Source organism: Phasianus colchicus, chromosome 1, assembly GCF_987193195.1.
Source record: "Phasianus colchicus chromosome 1, bPhaCol1.hap1.1, whole genome shotgun sequence".
Lineage (NCBI taxonomy): Eukaryota > Metazoa > Chordata > Aves > Galliformes > Phasianidae > Phasianus > Phasianus colchicus.
The window spans coordinates 40896986-40918708 of NC_143436.1; the positions used below are offsets into that span (position 1 = coordinate 40896986).

Consider the following 21723-nt stretch of genomic DNA (forward strand, 5'->3'; position numbering starts at 1 on the left):
AGCTGACAACCCAGCATCACATCACACTTGACTGGGATCTCCCAGCCTGTGAACATCTTCACCATGTATTGTTCTGGGATAAGAGTAACCTGGTGTCATCGCCTTGTTTTCATGCTGATGACTAATTAGGATTAGATTATTTGTAGTTAAATGCCCCCAAACCTGTTGTACTTGGTATATCTGTGCATGAATGCTTCATCATATCTCAGGCATTGACCTGAAGCTCTGCGGGGAATGTATCTCTTCTAGGGAAAAAATGAAGAAAACTTCTTGGTGGCTGATGTCTTTGAGTCCCTTCAACAGGGACTCGGCTATACTGTACAAAGAGTATCTGAAATTCATTTTGAAGAGCAGTAAACGTAAGATTGAAGTGGTGTTTGGGCTACAAGCCCTGCAGCATGGCTATCTAGAATCTGTTATGACTTAATCACGCTTAATTACAAGTTGTCAGTAAAGTAACTTACTGCTAATGAGTTGCGGACATGGAAGCTTGCTTAGATTTTTCTGATGAAGAATCACCTGAGATACTGATATTTTTGCAAAATTGGATGCTTAAGGATGCAGAACCTGGATATTTGATGATCTGCCCCTTGAGTCATATTCCTCTCCAGTACATATTTTTATGATGCATTAGGTTTGTTTTTATTATACAGAAACAGTATGGTATCCTGTGAGGTAGATTTTGAGTGCTAGCATCTGTCTGGTACAAATGACAGATTTGCCAGAAGAATGGCTGTAATGGCTGAAAACAGCACTGCTGCAGTAAGAATTTAGTTCATTACACATATTGTGTGTGTTCATGTGTTGATGTATGGCAGTTGCTCCTTTTTCTTTTGTCTCCTGCTCTATAAGAGCTCCTCACCTCTTTTGCATGCTTCATCATCTCTCTCTTACAGCCTAACAAACCAAACCAGGTAGCCTTACGTTAGTCATTTAGTGTTGCCCAAACTCAAATGTCAGAATGCAGTGTATTTTCCCTAAGTTCATCCTCCAGGGAATAAAATATTTCAGCAGTATGACAGTATATTGTATAATATGAACATGAACAGTTTAGGAATTGTAATGTATCAGCACTGTAAGCTGTACAGGATGTTTTTCAGCTTGAAAGTTGTGAGTTATTTTGAAACACTGTTTTGTTTGAACTTGAACGTGTGCTGCAAATGAGTAAGACAATTTTGAGCACAGAACTTAATAGCTGTACCTCTGCATCACTTGGCAGAGCTTGGCTTCTTCAAAGCAGGCGTGTGGAAGATGGAACCGTTCTTATGCAAAAAGTCAGGTGTACCCATATGAACTTCCCTTAGTACTTGTAAGCAAACGCACTCTGTGTTTCTGCATCTGCAGCACTTCGTCTAATGTAAGGTTAGCTGTCAGACACAAATGCAACAGAAATGCCTGTATAAGACTATCCATTAGCTGTCCAGTATAACTCAGTAATACTGAAATCTCTTTAGGTCTTTTATGTTCGTGTGGAGTAGGATAAAATGAAGAGTCACATCTTCAAAATTTAAGAGTGAATTTCTTTAGATCAGCTCCTATGCTGAAAATAAAAACATAATGAGGGACTTGGGACACTTTAACAGCTATGATTTTAAGACAATCTCTCAGTGATTCTGTCTTGCGAATTTCAGTGAAGTGCTTTTCATTATTCTCAGAGGTAGATACATTTCCTCCATTATAATTCAGAGCAGATGTTGAATGTAGTTACACGCTAGTTGTGAAACGTTGCTCTTCTAAATAGCTGTTTCATTGTCACGTTATAAGGTGTTATGCAAAAAGGAAATTGCTTTTATGGTCCAGTTGTCCTCAAAAGCCTTCCCCAGCTAGAGGATTGCTGACTTGCTTGCGTAGGGAGTGGAAGATTTGCTCCTTAAATGTGTGCTGAAAGGACAAATTGGAAGACAGATCAGTTGTTCTATTTGTAACATTGGAATTATGCAATTCTCTAAAAATTTTGACACTAGAAATCTGTCAAGACACTGCACACTAATTTCAGAGAGTGTGCAAATATGAACAAGTGATGGGTATCTGTCTATTTTGAAGCCTGGTTTAAGAGGTGGGTAGAATATAATGCTCATTTGAAAAGTGTCTTCAGCCTCCTGCTGAATTTTACTTTCTGATCTGTGTCTTGTAACTTGTGAGTTGTCACAAATTTAATTTAAACCAAAGACTTCTAAGCAGCCTTGCTTATTGGAAATATTAAAAAAAAAAAAAACCAAAAAACACCCAGTGCTTGTATTACACATATCTGATAAGGAAGATTCCTCATCAGTAGTTATTTTTCTGTTTTCTTTTGAGCAATGTTGATTTTTTTTTTTTTTTTCAGCAGGATTTTCGATTCAGTTCCACTTTCAAGTAAGGCTGTTTTTTCCTTGATGAGAAACACTCTCCTGGAAAGCAGTTGCTGTTTTCTGTTGGGTTTGGGAAATTGATATTTCAATCCAGCATCCTGTTTGAAAGATACACTTTGATTTCCCAAGAAATGTACAGCACAAAGATCCACACTATGCTTTGACAGTATTCCTTGGTGCTTCTACTTTGTAAGGGAATGTTTAGCATTCAGAAACTGTGAACCTAACACAAAGAGTGGATACTTCTGGGGTGTCTTTTCTTAATTAGTATCTGGTCTAAACACCAACAAACCAGTTTTTTGTTTTTTTTTTTTCTTGTGTATAGAAATACTTAATTCAGGCATGGGAATTGAATGCACAGCATAGAGATTAGAGCACTGGTAAATATGAAAATGATGCATTTCCACTGGTAATTGAGAAGACAATAGAAGACATAGCAGCAATTATAAAGACCTATTGGTTTTTAGTTCCTGACATACAATATGTAAAGAACAACACTCAGGAGTCCTTCTTTCCTCCTAATGCTGTCAAAAAATAAACTGGCCCCCTCTACTTTCTTTTCCAGTACACTGAGGAATATACTTTTCCTTCTTCCTTCTTATCTCAGGAAGAGAGGAAAGAAGTTGAGGTCAACAACTTACTTAGTATTGAGCAGAAAATAGAGCTCTGAAACAGCTGAATAAATTGTGGGTTTCTCTTCAGCATGATCATTGACTGGCTACTTTAGATCTTGCTGATGTGTCACCTCTGTAATTGCAGCTTTTTGGAAGAAAAAAAACAAAATCAGTGCTTGTGTGGGAAATGTGCATTGTGTAGAAAAATAGACTAATAGAAATGTGAAACAACCAAGTCAATTTTTCAGCCTACCTGTGCTGGCATTGAGGGTTGTTCCACAGTTGAAGTTAGGCGCTAGCTTTACTATGTGATGTTAATGTTGATTTTCAGCTACCTACTAACTTAAAATTACAGAAACACGTGGCAGTTTTGTTCTTGTTCTTATGGGAATTGAATGGTCATTAAAGAACTTCTGAGGTGGCTGAGGAATGCTGTGGAAGCTGAGAAAATCCAAAGCAAAAACAACTGTAGTGACTTCCAATGCAAGAGAACTGAGAATATCTTTGGCCGTGCTGATCAGAGATAAATACAGAGGTCAATACAAACCTGCTTTGCTGTGCTGAAGCTTGAGCTTGATGTGGGTTATGAATTCCAGGTCAAGTGACCTGAGAGTTGCGACATCTCCAGAATTATAATGCTACATTTTTATAGTGCTGGTGCCGTGCTGTGTTCCTGGTAATATTTACAGCTACCTAGACACTTTTATTTTTTCCTCCAGCTCAGAGTTACAGAAACATTTAAAAGAAATTTCTCTATATTTTTTGCTTATAGAGAAGAATAACAGCTGGTCTTTCTTTACACTTAGACTCTACTGTATGACTTAATTGTTCTTTATTCCTCTTTCTTTAATAACTCTTGTAGTATAACTGCATCATGTGAAATTGAGCTTTCTTAAGGGAGAAATAAAAAAAAGGGCAAGTGAGAAGGGAGGGCTTTGTAGCTGCCTAACAGTGAGGATAATTAGGAAGGTGTAGGCATACCAGGGGATATTCATGCTGTGTGAAGAAGGTATTTTGTGTTAGCTCTGCAGCAGGAATTGCAGACCTACTTGCCTTCTGTGGGCTCCTTGCAGGGAGCAAAGGTACATAGTGCAGATGCTTAATTTATTTGTCTGCAGTTATGGGATATCTTTCTGAGGTTCTAAAACTGGGAGAAATTTGTCTTCTGGCAAAAAAAACCCTCAAACACAAAACCTCTAATAATACTGCGGATAGTAAAACTTTCGTGTTTTTAGATGCAGGAGTAGAAAACAGCTGGACTATGATCACAAAGTCTTGCAGCAGTTTGATTCCTATTCTTTAGACTATTCTTTTCAGTATGCCTTTATTTTGGCAGCATGTAAAATTTAGGTCTGACTTCTGTATCTTATTTCTTTTTGAATCTTTTCATTATTTGAAGTAGTTCTCATCAAGAAATTCTAATGATAGCTTCAGGATTATAAGAGAAGTATTTCTGATTTATCTGAATTACTTACAGTACATTTTTATGAGGGGCTACCTTTTCTGTGATCGTCTTGACCAATATTGTCTTGGAGATTCTGCATTTATTAACCTTCCAGACCTCAGAATTGATAGAATTTTTCAATTCCACAATAGAACAACTGATACTTTGATATTGCCCTACAGTGATAAGATAATCAACCAAGAATTGGTTGTTGTTTTTTCTTGAATAGAACACTGATTTGTGAAATAACCACTGAAATGCATCTATCACACACAGTGTTTATCATGGCTTTGCTGTAGGCAGTTTCCTTCTGGTGTGGTGTAATCATAGCAGAATAAGGCACAGGTGTAATGCAGAAGATGTTAATTTTGGATTTTCTACTGTGTAATGGAAAAACTTCCCATGTGAAGAATGCAGATTTCTGTGATGAATTTATATTTACTATGTGACACATACAAATCTGAAATCTCCCATTGCTTGCCTGGCGTTTAATTTTTTTTTTTTTAATTGTTATGTGCTGAACTTAGAAAACTTGGAAGCAATAGATACTAAACAATAATAAGAGCAATCTTACCTAACATACTTACTTTCTTTTAACAGAATCTGGTTCTCCAATAACTGCTTCTTGTGTTGGTTTGGGGAACTCTACGATGCCTCCACCCGGACAGGCAGGAAAACCAGTACCAGGATACAATGGTAAGGCAGTACCAAGTATGCTGCTAGAAAACCATATTGCTTATGTGCAATTTAAGTGCACTTTAGTTTTTAAACTTCATAGGGAAAGCATATTACAGTCTTGCTAACAGATTTTCTTCTCTCTTGTAACAAGTAGCTCTGTTATTTTTGTCTTGTGAAATGTGACTGTACATAACAAATTCAAATTATCAAAAATTAACAAATTATCAAAATCATTAATCAGCTACTTGTACCATTATTATATGAAAGGAATAGCATGTATTTCTAAACTGGATGTAACAAAGATACGTAAAGAACACTGTGCTTTAAGGTTTTGTCTACAATTGCACAAATTAAATGAGAAGCAGCAGTATTGGCACATTGGGAAGAAGAATGTTAGTAATAACCATCAGCAGAAGAGGAAATGATAAGTAGACAAATAATTGCTTTAACTCGCAGTCTGAGTGTTCTCGCACATCTATATTATCGATTTTCAGAGCCTAAATAGTTTTGTTTTGGGAGGTGTACCTCAAATAATTATGTCTCAGAGACTCACTTATCGTTATTTTCTTTTGATGCCACTATTCCATATGAGGAGTATCCTGAAGTGCATAAAGAGAATTCTTAGTGTAACATCAATGTCTTCCACTGATAAGTCACTCGCGAACTAACAAGCAGCTTGTAAAATTTTCTATTGGAAAAATTAATTTTCTTATTAACCTGTTTAATTCTTTTCTTTTTTCTTTTTTTAAATAAAAGCCCGTATGCTGCCTATATGTACAGGTGTGTGAACTCATTTTTGAGAGAGGTGCTCAGCACAGTATCTTCTAGTAGTTGTGGAGCATATTTATTTTTAGCTGGGAGAAATAGCAGGCTATGAACAAACATTAAAGGGGAGAGTAGAGCATGCATTGTCGGGAAGCTATTTGTATGTAAGAGAATGTGGCTGCAGGATTAAGAATGCAAAAATACTTTCATACCTGGGAATTCTGATGTTAACACAAATTTCAAGAGTTCCTTGAAGTCCAAAAAGTAATTGAATTTCTTAAAGATCAAATTATCTTCCAGAAAGATTCTCACATCCTTGGGCACAAAAAGCTTTGCTCTTTCTGATTCTAATAGATACAAATTGAAATGAACATTTAAGAAAATAACCACTTTCAGCAGATCTGTGTTTTGGCATTTGTAGCATGAAGACAAACTATAGGTTAAAAACAGCATTAAAACAAAGCCATAAATTTAGGGAAGAGTGAAAGAATGTAATTGCATTATACACGCTTGAAAAAATGTTGTGCCAAACAAATGTGTGAGGAGCAAGAACATAAAAATGTTTCTGTATTTTTGAAACATGGCATCAAATGTAAGTAAGGAATTCCTTTACACAGAACAGAGGAAATATCTTAAAACACACAATAAAAAGGAAAAACAATCAATTGAATACTGAAATTCACTGAAGTTTTAGGATAGAACTGTACCATTTTCAGTCTTTGGTTTGAAGCCAGTAATGCTCAGTAATGCAGCCTTTCATGAAATAGTGAATCTTGAAATTACTGTGTACTGACAGCTGTCACCCACGTCTGTTCTGATGTTGTTTTGGCTGCTGTTACTGTATCAATGAGAAGGGTTCTCTATGCCATATAGAAGATTTTGTATTCTTGGAATATATGTGTAACTTGTAGTGATTTTCGGATGTTAATAACATTTTATTTATGCTATGACATATGCAGAAAGCTACAAATCTACTTCTTCTGAAATATAGCCAAATTCTTTCAAAGTAGCATTTATATTTATAATTTCAATGTGTAATGGTGCAAATGGCATTTAAATGTGAATGGAGATACCATAATAATTTCTAGCACTGTTGCTTTAAATCTGGCATTGAGTTGTATTTTCTCTTTGGTCTACTTATACCTTTTTCAGATAATTCCATAGCATTGTTCACAAACTGAAGCAAGTCTCACATTTTGAAGCATTAAGTCTGTTATTCAGTTATTCAGTAATTAAGTACAAAACAGTGTAGCATCCACTTTCCCCAGATTTTAGTACATTGAAATGCATTTTTCCAAAAAGGGGAATAAATATTGGAATTCCTACCCTGATAAAATAAACTGTTTACATTTTACTTTGATATAATAAAAATAGGAAAATAAGCTGATGAGGAGCACTGAAAGATACAGGGGTGTGTATCATTGTATTCTGAGTCTAAATTCTCAAAATGTAATATTTCCATATTCTCATGGCATCTAAAAAGATGGAAAAAAGAAAAAAATGCCTAAAGATTTGAAGTGGATTTTATTTACAACAGTCTGCTGTTTTTCATTGAAGTGTTTTTTTACTTTTCCATTCATGCTTTTGATCTCCTACCCCTGTTGCTCCTTCCAGCTCACTGAGCTGAAGAACTGGTGTGACTGACTTGCCTGTCTACTGATCCCTTGCTTTCAAGGGGCTCTTCAGTTACTTAAAAAATATCATCCTCTGAAGGAGTGGCTTCAGACAGAAATAGAGCAATTACAGATGTTTGGCTTTCTATGGACAGACAGATAAGATATGATATAATTCATAGAACTCTTAGGAAGGTTTTACTCAGAAATCTGTCATCCTCTTTTCCTCATTTGCTCTTTAACTTCTTAATACAGAATGTAAGATAATTTGTATTAATTTAATTCCAGCTGAACATAGCTTTATTTGCTTGGACAGGCTTCAAAAAGCATTTTTTAAATCCATGTCAGACCAATCTGTCAAAAACATTCCTCTCTGTTTTTCCATGGTTTAGTCATTTCACTTTAATTCCACTCATGTAGGCCAAGTTAATGCTCTAGTTAAGAAATACCATAGCCAATCTACCATTCCTTCCTTATGCCTGTGCCTTCAGATAGAATGGGTGGTTATGATGGATTTTCCCAGATGACTGCACTGAGGAGGCTATTTCAGGTGTTTTTCCCCCGAAAACTACATCCTCCATACCGAGATATGATCTGAAGGTGATGGGTCAGTGTCATCCAGGAAAGTCTTCTGTTCCAAGGTCTGGATTTTCTGGTGTTCTCTAGTGTTACCCTGTTGTGTGGCTTTGGGTTATTCCCAAGTTACATTATTTCTTTGTGCTAGGCTAGAGTAACCCTTGTTGGTGGGGAGCATCTTTTGGAGTCTCCTGAGAGCCTCTGAAAAGCAGGCACATTTATTTATTGCTAATAACATTTCTTGCATTTGCTAGATGAGCCCCCAATAATCTTTTTTCTTACTTGTCTTATCTGAACCCTTTTTGCTCATATTTTTCATGTATCTGAAGGATCCTTCATTATATGCAGGCTTGGATTTTTCAGTATGAAGGTGCCTTTTATTTTCAGTTCTGTATTTCTCCCTTTTTGACTTTGTTCTGTGTCTGCTTCCAGAACACAAGTATTGTTTAAAGCTTTTTGTACTTAAGGCTGAATGTTAATTATGTCATGAGGTCATCCAGTATTGTACTCCCAAATTACTTAATACCTTTTGTTGCTTGGTGTATTATTATTCTTAAGTGTGACAAAAGTTGATATTCATAATGAAAAACTCTTTCCACCACTTAACTTAACAGAAATTGTCTTTCCATATTACTGTTTTACAGTGATGATTCTGGATGAAAATAAGGAACCAGTGAAGGCGAAGACTTTAGGAAATATTGTGGTAAAGTAAGCAAAGTATCTTACAGTTAAGAGGATCTTCCTAGGTGAGGTGGTTGTCTTTTGACCGAAATTCATATATTCAACAGTAACTGAAGTTTTAAGAATTGAAAATAAGTCAGTCTCTAATGTTAATTGCAAACTGCTGGAAGGTTTAGTGTGAATTAATCTTGAAAAACTACAGAGGAAATTATGTAGGTGAAAAAGTGTGCTTTCTGGGGCTTTGTTTTGTTTTCCTTAAATTACAGCAAAGTTAACCATTTTCTTAATTGCCAGACTGCTGGCACAGGATTAAGCATTGTTGTGGTGAGCACAGTATTAAATTAATGATTCCCTATGCTTCTTCATCTTTCAGTTTAGGAAAATAATAGAGCAGTTGAGATTCACATGCTTTGGTGTACTGGTGTGATACTACCTGCTTTTTCACTGCCTCCTAATCCCCAGTGTTGTGTATTCTTAAAGAGAGAAGACGTTTCCTGATCTTTGTAAAAAGTGCAAGATGTCTCTGAGACTACTTTGCATGGAACAGACAGTTCTGCTGTGGCAGCATTTGGACAGAATACATATAGGGAAAGATTACAGCAAAAAACAAGGAAGAAAAAAAAAATCAAAACAAACAAGCAAGCAAACAAACAAACAAACAAAACCAGCCAACAAATCCATAGATACATCAGCTAGTCTTTTTTTTTTTTTTTTAGGGCAATTTACCAGAATTTTGTCAGATGAGTTGCATAGGATTGTTTCGAAGCCCAACTTTTGTAGGACATTTTCTTAGATATGTGCACCTCTGTTTAATAATGCTGTGAACATCAGTTACATTTATCTTATTTTCTGCAGTCTCCATGTTTCTAGAACCTTTCTGTACATCTTTAAGACTCAAAAGGTTATTACTTTCCATAGCATGTGCCAGCTGTGTATTCTGAATGTTTCACAGGTGTTTAAGCAAAAGGGATTTTCCTCAACTAGACAGCTACAATGTGATTAACATGTTAACTCTGGCCTTCTCTGTTTTCACTCACAGAAAATACTTAAGTTCTGAAAATATGTAACTGCCAGCAAATGCAACTGCCAGTAGAAATGCATTAATCAGCTTCTGTTCTGGTAATTAAGGGGAGTTGTGGTGACTCGCATTCTTCATACTTGCTTAGATGAATGGAAGTAGAAAGATAAGCATTAAATCTCAGGGAGGTGAAGTTTTTCAGAAGCCAAAAACAATGGGACAGATGTACCGATTCTGATGAGTGGCTAAGGAGAGAAATTAAATGAGGGTTGAGGCAGTGGGCAGGTGAGCTGGAGATGAGATGCACGTATACTACAAGCACTGCTACATGTTGTAGAAGCACAGCACTGAAAATGTAGGCTGTTTAGCTGAGTGGTGCTTGCTTGGGAACTTGAGTTTCTAAATTGAGGAGTTTGCTCAGATGTATTACTGTCTAATGTAACTAGACTTGTGTGGAGACTGAGGTAGAGTATCACAGGAGGTTGTTGTACTGCATGACACAGATGTATTTTCAGGTGGAAGTCTATGCCCTGCCTAACTTTGAGCACCTTAAGCCTAGCCACCAGACATACGTTGAAGTGCACAAACAATATTTCCTGAATCAGCAGACTCAGATTTAGACATCATTTTTCTGTGACACCCATAAGATTGTGCATTCATTCCACTGTGGAGTATGAATAATTTAAATTGCTCAAGCCTTTAATAGACTGTGCTTTGCAGTGTCACTAATGTAGGTCAGAGTGAAGGGCTATCTTCTGAAGCTCGTCTCTTTAGTGCCTTACTATTGCCATCATAAAACTTAGGTTTGTAATAATTGGATACAGAAAGATGTTTTAAAAGAAAAACCTCTCACAAGCATTTAACTAGGATGGAATAAATGCACTTCCAGATGTGTTTATGTTTCTCTGCTGACACAGAGCTTAGCTACCTAAAGCTAAGTGAAATGAATTCCATCCTTAGCAGCTCTCTGCTAAACAAGCTGAATTACATCTACAAACAGGTAGATACCATTTCTGAGTTGAAACTTGGAATTTATGTGCCTGTCAGAAAGGGATATTGCAACATGAGGAGATCCTATTGGGGCTATTGCCAAACTCTTAAAGTCAAGATTTATCTTCCCTGACACTGCCCCATATTTAAACATTTCTCTTAAGGGATTAAAAATATGTTTGATTGATTTTTTTTTTTTTTTTTTTTTAATCGGCATGGTTTTTGCTGCAGCCACACAAATCAATAGGGTAGTAGTGAGGAAATTTTTCTTTCTTTCTTGTTGTTTTGTTTTTATTACACATTGTATTATTTAAGGTAGACTGTTGTTACAGAGTAACTATTATTTTAACATATCCTTATTTGTTGTAATATCTGAAATAAGAGGAAGAGAAGGGAGAAATTACACTATTAAAAAAAAAAAAAAAGTATGAAACCAGTTTTTAGTAGGTTAATTGTCATCCTTCTTTCTGTTCCAGTGTTTTTTCTGACACTTTTTCAAAAGAGTAGGACCTCCTAAAATTCATTCTTCAACTTAACAGTTTAAAAAATAAAAAAATAAAAAAATAAACAAATTCAAGGAAATGTGCTGAGAAGCTCTAGGAGACCAATTCCGGATGTTTTATCACTTGCAACATTTGAACCTCCAGTCTGTTAACAGAAGTTGGTTTTAGAGTATTTTGATATGCAGCATGTTAATATTTTGTTCCAGATTTCATTCTAATAAGTGACAATTTCCTGGCAGTGTTTAATCATAAGAATCTGTGGTTATTATGTTAATCATAACACATTTTCTATCTTCTGCTGCATCCAGCTGAATTATTGTTTAGCATTAAAAACTTTTTTTTTCTTTTTTTCTTTTTTCTTTTTTTCTTTTTCCTTTTTTTTTTGTATTAGGGCTAATTTTCATAAAGCCCTTCTGCAAAAGAAGCCTTTCTCCTCTTCATTTCTTCAGCAGACTTGTATTCATACTTAAAACACTGGGGATGATCCTTGTTTCTAGCAGATTTTGCTTCTCAACTCATGGTCATTCCCATGTGTTCTGAAGACAGCTGGGGAGTCAGGCTAGTTTTGGCTATTCCTCCATCATATACTCAGCTGCAAAATATAGTTTACTGCTTTAGAAAAAAACAAGCTTGTACAAGTGTTTGCTTTATCTACAGCATACATGAATTGAGAAAATATTCTTCACTATTTCTTGGAGAGGAGTATGACCACACAGTGCCCACAGCACAAGCTGTGCAAAAGTGGTATGATGCAGCTCTTAGTTATTTTTAGCCCAGTGTAACTGCTGGTAAGGACTGTTGGGGGCTGCCTGAAGCCTGCAGTGCTCATAAGTATAGTATTTAAAATGTCTGTTCTTGCAATGAAGTCTTAAAAATGTATCCTGCAAGAGTCAAATAGTTTAGAAAGATAGTTCTTATTACTCTATCTCCCTGTTCCAAGTATATTACCTTCTTTACTCATACTCACCTGATGTTTTTTTTATATAATCATCATCTGTGCCCCTTTGGAGAGATTTTTTACTGATGAGAACGTGCATAGAAGCTAATTTACCTGGACAGTGCAATAACATTTTGATTTCACAATTCTTCCAGGATAAAGTAATCAAATGCAGTATCATAAAATTTATGATGAAAGGAGAATAGAAAATGAAGACTACTGCAGCTTATGAAGATGGTTTTGTATGAAGTGATTTTAAATGTACATTTTTTTGAGCTAGAATCTCTGATCATGAAGGGTAGTTAACCTAGAACTTATTCTGAAGTGAAAATGATAGGAGCAATGGCTTCTGTATCCTTTATTAAGACCAGTCTGATTTAGTGGCACAGTGCTCTTGTATTGTTTGGACCTGCCTATAACTCATACACACCTGAAAAATTGTGTTTGTGTATGTTCATATGTGTAATTATGATAAGCAATGAGAACTTTCCATGTTGTCTGTGTTTGTATGGAATGTCAGCATGAAAATATACCATTCAAATTCTATTCCCTTGGAAAGCTCTTTTACATTATGAGGATCATAAACTCATTATGTTTATTTAATGAGACGGTTGCTGGCATTGTCTCATTAGCTAACATTATCTTCATCCACAATAGGAAGAGGACTACATTTGCCATAAACTGCTTCTATCCTGAATGTAATGTCTACTAGTAAATTTTCCTCTAGATCCTTTCAGGCGTGCCTGCACATGTTATGCTTCCTCTACTGTTTGTGTAGTTAGTTTTGTGCCACTGCCACAGAGTTTTTTGCAATATATATTTTAAAAAGCAGTTTTACCATTCTCCACAGAAACAGATAAGAATTTCTGTTCCATGTTAACACAGATGAAAGATTGTACTTGCATCATGCAGTAATTCTGAAGTACTTTTTCAAGAATTTAGGATTGGTGGAGAAAGAGAAAAGACAATGGTCTTTGTCAATGGTTGCACTGATTTTAGTGATGATCCACCCCACTATATACAATCACACAAAAGCTGTAGCAGGGTAAAACATTGACAAAGTTTTGTAAAGGATAGTCATGGTAAATGTACAGCTTTGTATAATTTTAGATTCTGTGTTGGCTGGATAGAAATATGGCAAATACCATAACAATTTTATTCTGTAGTGGAAAAGATATTCAGAAGTAGGCAACCCATTCACAGTTTCACAGTTTGTGGTACTGTGTTCAAACTTGATGCAGAGCAAACAGTGAGATGTTCAGTAAAAAGCTTACTCATTTAATATTTCTCATAATGTATTTAAAAAAAAATCAGTATGGTTGTGGAAGTGCGTTACAGCAACAAGCAGCCTGAAGCCAGGAATGCACTCATTAAGATGCACAATAGAAATGTGCTAACCAAAAGAGCTGAATGGAAAGGAAAGAAAAAGAAAGAACATGTAATTTTTCACAGAACACTGGTGTCTCATTAAAGAAAATGAAGAAAAACCTTTTAATGCTTGATGGGGAACAGTTCAGTGTTCTAGCTTGGGATAAGCCCACGGGAAAGGCTACACATCTTGCTTGTGCTGTGCCCACTCCAAGAAGACATGGAGGACAGGAGGCAATGGCAGTGTTTTTAGGTTGAGAAAGAGAAATTCCATCCTAAATGAAGAGAGAGAGAGGGAGAACATTAGCTGAGAAGACAGATACTTTTATCATTAAATTTGATCTAATGATAAAAAATGATGCTTATTATTCTGAAATTTCTTTATATGGATGTAGTAACCCTCCAAATTGAAATATTTGAATACACTGAGAAACATTTATCTTCCTCATGAATGACTGTGCTGGAGTGTCTGAAGGTGATTAAGCAATACCTGCATTGGTTATCATTATTTTTTTTTGTTGTTTATTTTATTGACATAGTTTACTATTTTGGAAACATTATTTTAACTTTTCCTATTGATTTTTTTTTTTTCATATAAGATACCTAATTACTTCCTAAACTAGCAGAAAATTAAAGACAGTGTGGAAGAGAGCATATTCCTGACCTGTCTGCATGGCTGACTTCAAGAAAGACTGCTGCAGAGAGAGAAGTGTTTCTTGTAGAAAAGTGTAAAGAAAGAGTGTCATCCTACATAGACCCCTTCAGACTGTACTCCAGAAAGCAAAAACTTTCTAATTAGGTGCTTGTGTTAGAGTGGATGTACCTCTGAATATGGAAGTCTTTGAAGGAAGGTAGCTGGTAGTGGACAAAGCAGGCATTATGATCCTTCAGCAGGGAAACTGAAAAGGAGCTGATGTCATCTGTGGATGTGATATTAGTAAAACAACTAATGCATTACTTTACAGTTCTGGTTCTGATGTCTGTATTGCAAAAGACTGCCGAGAAACTTGGTTTTAGAAAAGATGTGAATGAGACTGGTGGAGAGCTTGGCTGAAAGAAATTTGCAGTTTAACTTACGCAACTTACTTGAATATAATTTATCCAAGATCTCTCTTCCAGCTCACCACATGTTTTTTTTTCAGCTTTGTCTTTTCCTTTTACACTTTCAATGTGGGAACATTTCTCCAAAATTGAGCTGAATACCTATGGGTAACGTTCAAACTTTTTTAACTCTTTCCAGGCACTTTAATAATGTTCTTAATGTTTTTCCTTTTCCTCACTAACTTTAGGGTTTTTTTCCTCCTAAATCCACACTGAAACCAACTGCCATCTGTGACCCTTTTCAGCTAAGGGAGTATTTTATGCAGACTGGTAAATAAATGTTCAAGATCCTCTCTTCTTTTACCCCTTCTTCGCCTGTGTTCCAGTACTGTTGTTCCTTGTATCTGAAAAAGCTTCAAGATTGGAGGTGGTTTTCAAATGTAGAATCAAGGATTTTTTGAAAGAGTAATGTTTACACACAGCATTACATAAATGCTGAGTAATAATATAGCTGCCAGTCAAGATGACTTAGCTCCATTCACAGGCTGAATTCTTGTAAAAATGACATACAGTTGCTTTGACTGGCTGTAATGAACAGCTTGTAACTGCCATTGTCTACCGTAAAATAAAGGGGTGTCTTTTTTCTGAATCTCAACAAGGTAGTGTCTTTAATAGTTTTGACTTCCATTTGTACTTTTCAAAATCTGTTTTTCTCTTTAAAAGAACTTTTGAGTGCTGCCAGTAATTTTTTTTCTTTTTCCACCAACAAAAAGTCTTGCAGCGTTTAGTCAAGTGGCATCCTGAAATGATGTGACACACACAGCCAGTTGTTTCTGAGCTAAGTTAGAGGTGGGTTCTTCTATGCAAGGTCAGCTGCTGTTGTATGAAAAGCAAGTGAACTGTGAAACAGTGCTTAAAAAGCATGCAAGCGTATGTCATGGGCCCATTGCTCGAGAATTATTTTGCCTGAAAGATGGACACATACAAGATGGCATTTGGGTTTTGCACAGGAGATGGAATGCAGTCTGAACTACAAATAGTGCTCTATAAAAAGCAGTGATGAAGCATTTTCAGATTGTGTGTTTTGTGCTGTGTTTTGTGCTGTAGAGATACCTGTGGTAGTCTACATTTTACTTTTCCCACTTCTCAGCAGTGGGAAATATGCACTCTGGATGCACTTTTCATCGCAGTTTTCCTTAATAAAACCAACCAAGCAGTGGTGATGGGAACAGGGATTCTATTTTTGGTGATATGTTTCCACTTCTTGGATTAGATTTCAGAATGATTGTAATTACAGAAAACAAAATGTTTTTTTCTCATTTCAGCATTAATTGTTTCTTCTGTTGAATGAATAACAACTGAAAACCACTGAGTAGAGTTGTGGAAAAATTAAGGATTTTGTCAACATGAATTATCATTTCTCTCTTATCACAGGGATGTTTCAGACTTAAATTGAAAGTTCAAAATTTGCAATGACTGAACCTTCTAAGAATTGCTATGCTATCAACAACCAGGCAACAACTATTGTAATTATCATTCATTATCATTCTCTAATGGATGTTCTTGAATGTGAACAAGAGATATTTATTTTAAACTCAACAAACATGGGGATTGTTATATCACTTTTCTAATTTCTTTTCTTTGCTTTTTTTTTTTTGAGGCACATACTCTGTCATGCAATGACAACATATTATTATATTGCAAGGATGCTTAAGGTAGGCTAGTGCATTTCTACCAGATGGGCAGAAGCCAATCTGCCCTCCTGAAACCAGGATGCCTAACTGGGAAGTGTCTTGCCTTAACTGTACTTTTAGGGAATGTGACTTAAAAGAGCCAGAATTTTCAGAAGTAATAGTAGTACTTACAGTTGTATATTCTATTATGTTACTTAAACTGAATTAAGCATAAGATATCTGTGATTGTAAAAGTTGTATATCTTTCTTATGTAGAAATATATAGAACTTACAAAAAATATTCTTACAGTTGCTATGTTAGAATTGCATCTCACTGAGCTGGAAGCACCTGTTCTGTGACCTGAACATCACAGAAGACTTGTAAGGGTATCAGTATTTCTGCAGTACTGAGGAGTGCTTCACTGCTGGAGAATGTTACCTTTTGGGGTCATAGAGACACTATCAGAATGAAAAATAAAATACCTCTGGATAAAGATTTGCTTGTTAGGAATGCAGGCATATCCATTTTCTAGAAGGCATTTAGAATTTTACCTGTATAAATACGTTTGCTGGCACAATCATGCTAATGCTAGGGTTAAGCTTTATAAAATGTGTGAATGTTGTATGTCTGAATAGGTATCGCTTAGGATTAAACACAATTTACTTGAACTGCCAATAAAAGCTTTGAAGGAGAACAATGACCACTCCTTTATTTTCTGAGACTTCTGTAGCTTCTCCATCTGGCAGATAGCGATGTGAAATGTTCTGTCTTTTGTCATGCCCCTAGCCTTGAGTGAAGTGTGGATATATAGTATGTATTGAAAGCTCAGCTAATAAATCATGCCAGAATTTTTAAATTTCACTACTTCTATATATCTATCTTTATACCTATTTATACAAAAAATAAAGTAAAAAAAATCCAGTTGTTTTAGAATGCTTTAAAATTGATTTTTTTAAACAATATACTTCAAAGAACTCAAATAACTGCAATGAGATAATGCATGGCTAAAGGAAGGAAAATATTTTGTTTCAGATTATTGTGGTCAAAGTTGAATTATATCTTTTTACAGAAACTGAAGATGTATATACATGATAATTTGCTTGACTATACATGGGTTTGTATGCTTTACACAGAATCACAGAATCACAGAATGACCTGGGTTGGAGGGGACCTCAAGGATCATGTAGTTCCAACCCCCCTGCCTAGCAGGGCCACCAAACATACACCTTTACTAGATCAGGTTGCCCAGAGCCTCGTCCAACCTGGTCTTGAACACCTCCAAGGACGGGGCATCCACAACATCCCTGGGCAGCCTGTTCCAGGACCTAACCACCCTCCTAGTAAAAAACTTCCCCCTAACATCCAACCTAAATCTTCCCTCTTTTAACTTAAAACCATTTCCCCGTGTCCTGCTATTATCAGCCCTTATGAAGAGTTTACTCCCCTCCTGGGAGTAAGTTCCCTTCAGATATTGAAAGGCTGCAATGAGGTCGCCCCGCAACCTTCTCTTCTCCAGGCTGAACAAACCCAACTCCCTCAGCCTGTCCTCATAGGGGAGGTGCTCCAGCCCCCTGATCATCTTCGTGGCCCTCCTCTGGACCCTTTCCAAAATCTCCATGTCTTTTTTGTACTGAGGGCTCCACACCTGAACACAGTACTCCAGATGGGGCCTCACAAGAGCAGAGTAGAGAGGGACAATCACCTCCCTATCCCTGCTGACCACCCCTCTCCTGATGGAGCCCAGGATCCCATTTGCTTTCCGGGCTGCCAGAGCGCACTGCTGGCTCATGTTAAGTTTCTCATCTATCAGGACCCCTAGGTCTTTCTCTGCCGAGCTGCTCTCAAGGACAACTCCCCCCAGCCTGTACAGGTGCCTGGGGTTCTTCCGGCCCAAGTGCAAAACCTTGCACTTTGCCTTATTGAACCTCATTAGGTTCACCCGAGCCCAGCTTTCCAGCCTGTCAAGGTCCCTCTGAATGGCCTCCATTCCCTCCACCGTATCGACTGCACCACTCAGCTTGGTGTCATCAGCAAACTTGCTGAGGGTGCACTCCATTCCCTCATCGATGTCATTAATAAAGATGTTAAAGAGCACCGGTCCCAAGACAGACCCTTGAGGGACACCGCTCGTTACCGGCCTCCACCTGGACATAGAGCCATTGACCACCACCCTCTGTCTGCGGCCTTTCAACCAATTGCTTATCCATCTAGTTGTCCACCCGTCAAATCCACTTCCCTCCAGTTTGGAGATGAGGATGTGATGGGGGACCATGTCAAAGGCCTTGCTCAGGTCCAGGTAAATGACATCAGTTGCCTTCCCTTCGTCCACCAATGCCGTCACTCCATCATAGAAGGCCACAAGATTAGTTAAGCATGACCTTCCCCTGGTGAAGCCATGCTGGCTATCTAGGATCACGTGCTCGTTCTTTATGTGATCAAGCATATTGTCCAGGAGGATCTGTTCCATAATCTTCCCAGGCACGGAGGTGAGACTCACCGGCCTGTAGTTACCCGGGTCCTCCCTGCTCCCCTTCTTGTAAATGGAGAGAGATACCTATAATGAAGACTTTAGAGAGAGAGATACCTATAATGAAGTTGTCTGAATCATAGCACATATGCACACATTTCTGACAGATACTTAATTTGTTGAAATGTTGAAAGCTGAATGCTGGTAGCATTTATAGTATAGTAGATAGTATTTGCTAGACCAAGCATCATTTTGCTGTATGTTAGAGATGCTTATGCTATCTGTAAGTTTTGATTTAGATACAGTTTAGTGTTATGCTGTTTATATGTTAAGAGTTTTTTTTAATAATATGTTGATCTTATTCCTTCTCAGAAATTATTTATCTTAACGTAAACTACGGATGGAGAGCAGTAGCTGTTCTTTTTGGATATTCTAACTATTTTACCCAATCTTTCCAATTTAAGGTTACCTTTGCCTCCTGGAGCATTCTCAGGACTTTGGGAAAATCCAGAAGCATTCCACAAGTTATATTTCCAGAAATTTCCAGTAAGAATTAAAAAATGATTTATATAAACTTTTGGTAATCTTGCAGCACTGAATGACATAAAGTCTCAATTGGATAACATAATATATATATAATATATCTTATATTAATGGGAAATCTTTGATACGCTTCTTACAGTATTGAGAACATTTCAAGGTAAACATTTCTTCATAGTTCTCCAGCTTCTGGGGATACTGAATTTTTACAGATCTGAAACAAAATTAGTAAATACCAAGTTTCCAAACCTAAAAGTTGTTTTATGTCATTTGGTCTAAAAACATTGCCACATCTGCAACCTTAGTCTAGAATAGCTTCAGATATCCTTTTACTGTTGTTATGCAGCCATTCTAATTTAATGTCAGTCCAGAATATGCACTTGTCTGCAATGCATTTCAATACATAGGAGGCTCCTCACTGAATATCTCCACATCAGATGAAATATCTAAGGACTTGCCTCCTTTCCACATAGAAATTGATCAACTGGTACAGATAGGCTGTCCAGAATGGTGTGTTTGGTTCAGTAAAAGTAAATGAGTGACGCAAGCAGACAGATTGTACCAGCATGTTGAGGGTGTATAGTTGGATACAGCAAACAGGAGTATCTTTAGGGTCAGTTTGACAACCGTTGTTGTGTTGTAACAATTCCACTTTTCTTGTGTAGTTTCAGGCAATATTCTTCTCTGGGCTGTCAGGGATTCAAGCAGGCAGAGTGGAAAAAGTTCAGGTTTATGTATTCCATTTTCTGTCTTAATAAAGGCTGCAAAAATCTGGAAAGAGAGCTGCAAGGCATATGATGACATAAGAATGATGAAAAATAACATAGAATTAAATCTTTCAGACATCAACAACTTACTTCATTTGACACAATCAGTTTTGTTTGCTGGTTTCATGGGAAATAGATGGCTCTTCTTAGTAGCATTTTCTGAGGTTTTGTTTTTTTGTGTTTTTTTGATTGTGTTGTGTTTAGGGATATTATGATACTATGGATGCAGGCTATATGGATGAAGATGGCTATTTATATGTTCTGTCTCGAGCTGATGATGTAATCAATATTGCAGGACACAGAATTTCAGCAGGTGCAATTGAAGAGGTGAGCACTTCCTGGAAGTAATATAGAAGAGTGAAAGATGCATAAAGTAAGCCAGATTTATGGAGACAGAAAATCTCAGAAATTTTTCTTCTGCTTTTCTCAATTGCATTTACATTACTACTTTTAGCAAAAACATTAATTGCTTCAGTCCTTCCTATTAAAGGTCTTTCCAGAACCATATAAAGCATTTACTACCATAGGCTTGATATAATAGTCATGATTTGACATATGAAGGTAGAGTTGAGGGGCAGTATGGTAGAATGGAAAGTATTCTGAAAAGCTCTAATGACATGTTTTCTTGGGAACACTTTATGCTAATGTAGGCTCAGCATGTCCTTGCATTAGCTGCTGCAGTCACTTTAGGAGTAGAAACATTTACTCCTAAAATAAACTTTTCAGTTGTGGTTTTGTTTTTTAAAATGTTTGGTGTTGTCTTGAATTCTTTTAACATAGACTAACATTTGCTGTTTTTTCTTCATTTGAAGAATTTCCTTCTCTGTTTCTTGAGAACTTTTTTGAATCAGTCTTACTGTATGAGAAGTACTAACTGAAGAATGGAAATTTCTGTTAAATCCCACTGATAAATTAAAAATCATTAATGTAATTGCTGTGCACCTCAGAAGGTTGCAAATATCACAGTTCATATTTCTATCTGAATTTCAAGTCTTTTTAACTTCCTTCTTCACAAGTGCTGTGATTGTTAGTTCCAAATGATATATCAGCTTTTTTTATTCAGAGGGACTAGGAAAAGATGTGTTAGACATGTACAAGGAAAAATCCTTTTATAAACCTCTGAATTTAACTGTTAATTGAATCACAAACTAGTTTGTTGTGCATTTGCTTTTTGTTTTGCTTTGTGATACTGGTTTTAGCAATACATCAAATATTACATTATTATGTTTTGGTGACTGCAGTGGTTTGGGTTTTTTTTTTTTTAAGATACCTTGAAGTATAGACAGAACTATGATTGCATGGAAGTGAACACATTCTGATAAAAGCAGGCAGTCCTTCAAAGGATCAGTCAGCCAGTGTTGAACCAGCTGCAGTACCGATATGGGACTGTGAAGACATGAAGATGGCTTTCAGTCTGCTTAAACTTATTTTTCTTTGAAGTGAGCTTTTGTGTTGCTGTGCAACAATGGGGAATTTCATCCCTATCCATTACTGCTCTGTTGCTCAAGGGTATTGTTTCCTAGCTTCAGGCCAGATCTGAAGCTGTACAAGGAACCGAATTATCTTCTCATCAGTGTCATCTTTGTATCTGTCTGAAACTGGTCCCCAGGTAAGCATTGCTTTTACCCTGTTAGTTAGAGCTTTCCCCTGAAGCAATGCTTCATCACTGCAGATCTCCAGATGCTTTTCTTTTCGT

At 36.7% G+C, this 21723-nt stretch overlaps 1 protein-coding gene across 3 annotated transcripts in view; it reads left to right on the top strand.

The window, feature by feature from the left end:
- The window catches only part of ACSS3 (acyl-CoA synthetase short chain family member 3), an 80175-nt gene that overhangs the window by 54749 nt on the left and 3703 nt on the right, over positions 1-21723 (top strand). For 2 of the 3 annotated variants that reach the window (XM_090139271.1, XM_031589653.2), the window contains 4 exons: positions 5010-5105; positions 8686-8749; positions 19185-19266; positions 20232-20354. In XM_090139271.1, coding sequence (XP_089995397.1) covers positions 5010-5105; positions 8686-8749; positions 19185-19266; positions 20232-20354 — 365 coding nt within the window. Of the gene's footprint in view, positions 1-5009; positions 5106-8685; positions 8750-16239; positions 16295-19184; positions 19267-20231; positions 20355-21723 lie in introns of those variants that run through there. The other variant, XM_090139274.1, reaches the window with a different exon arrangement.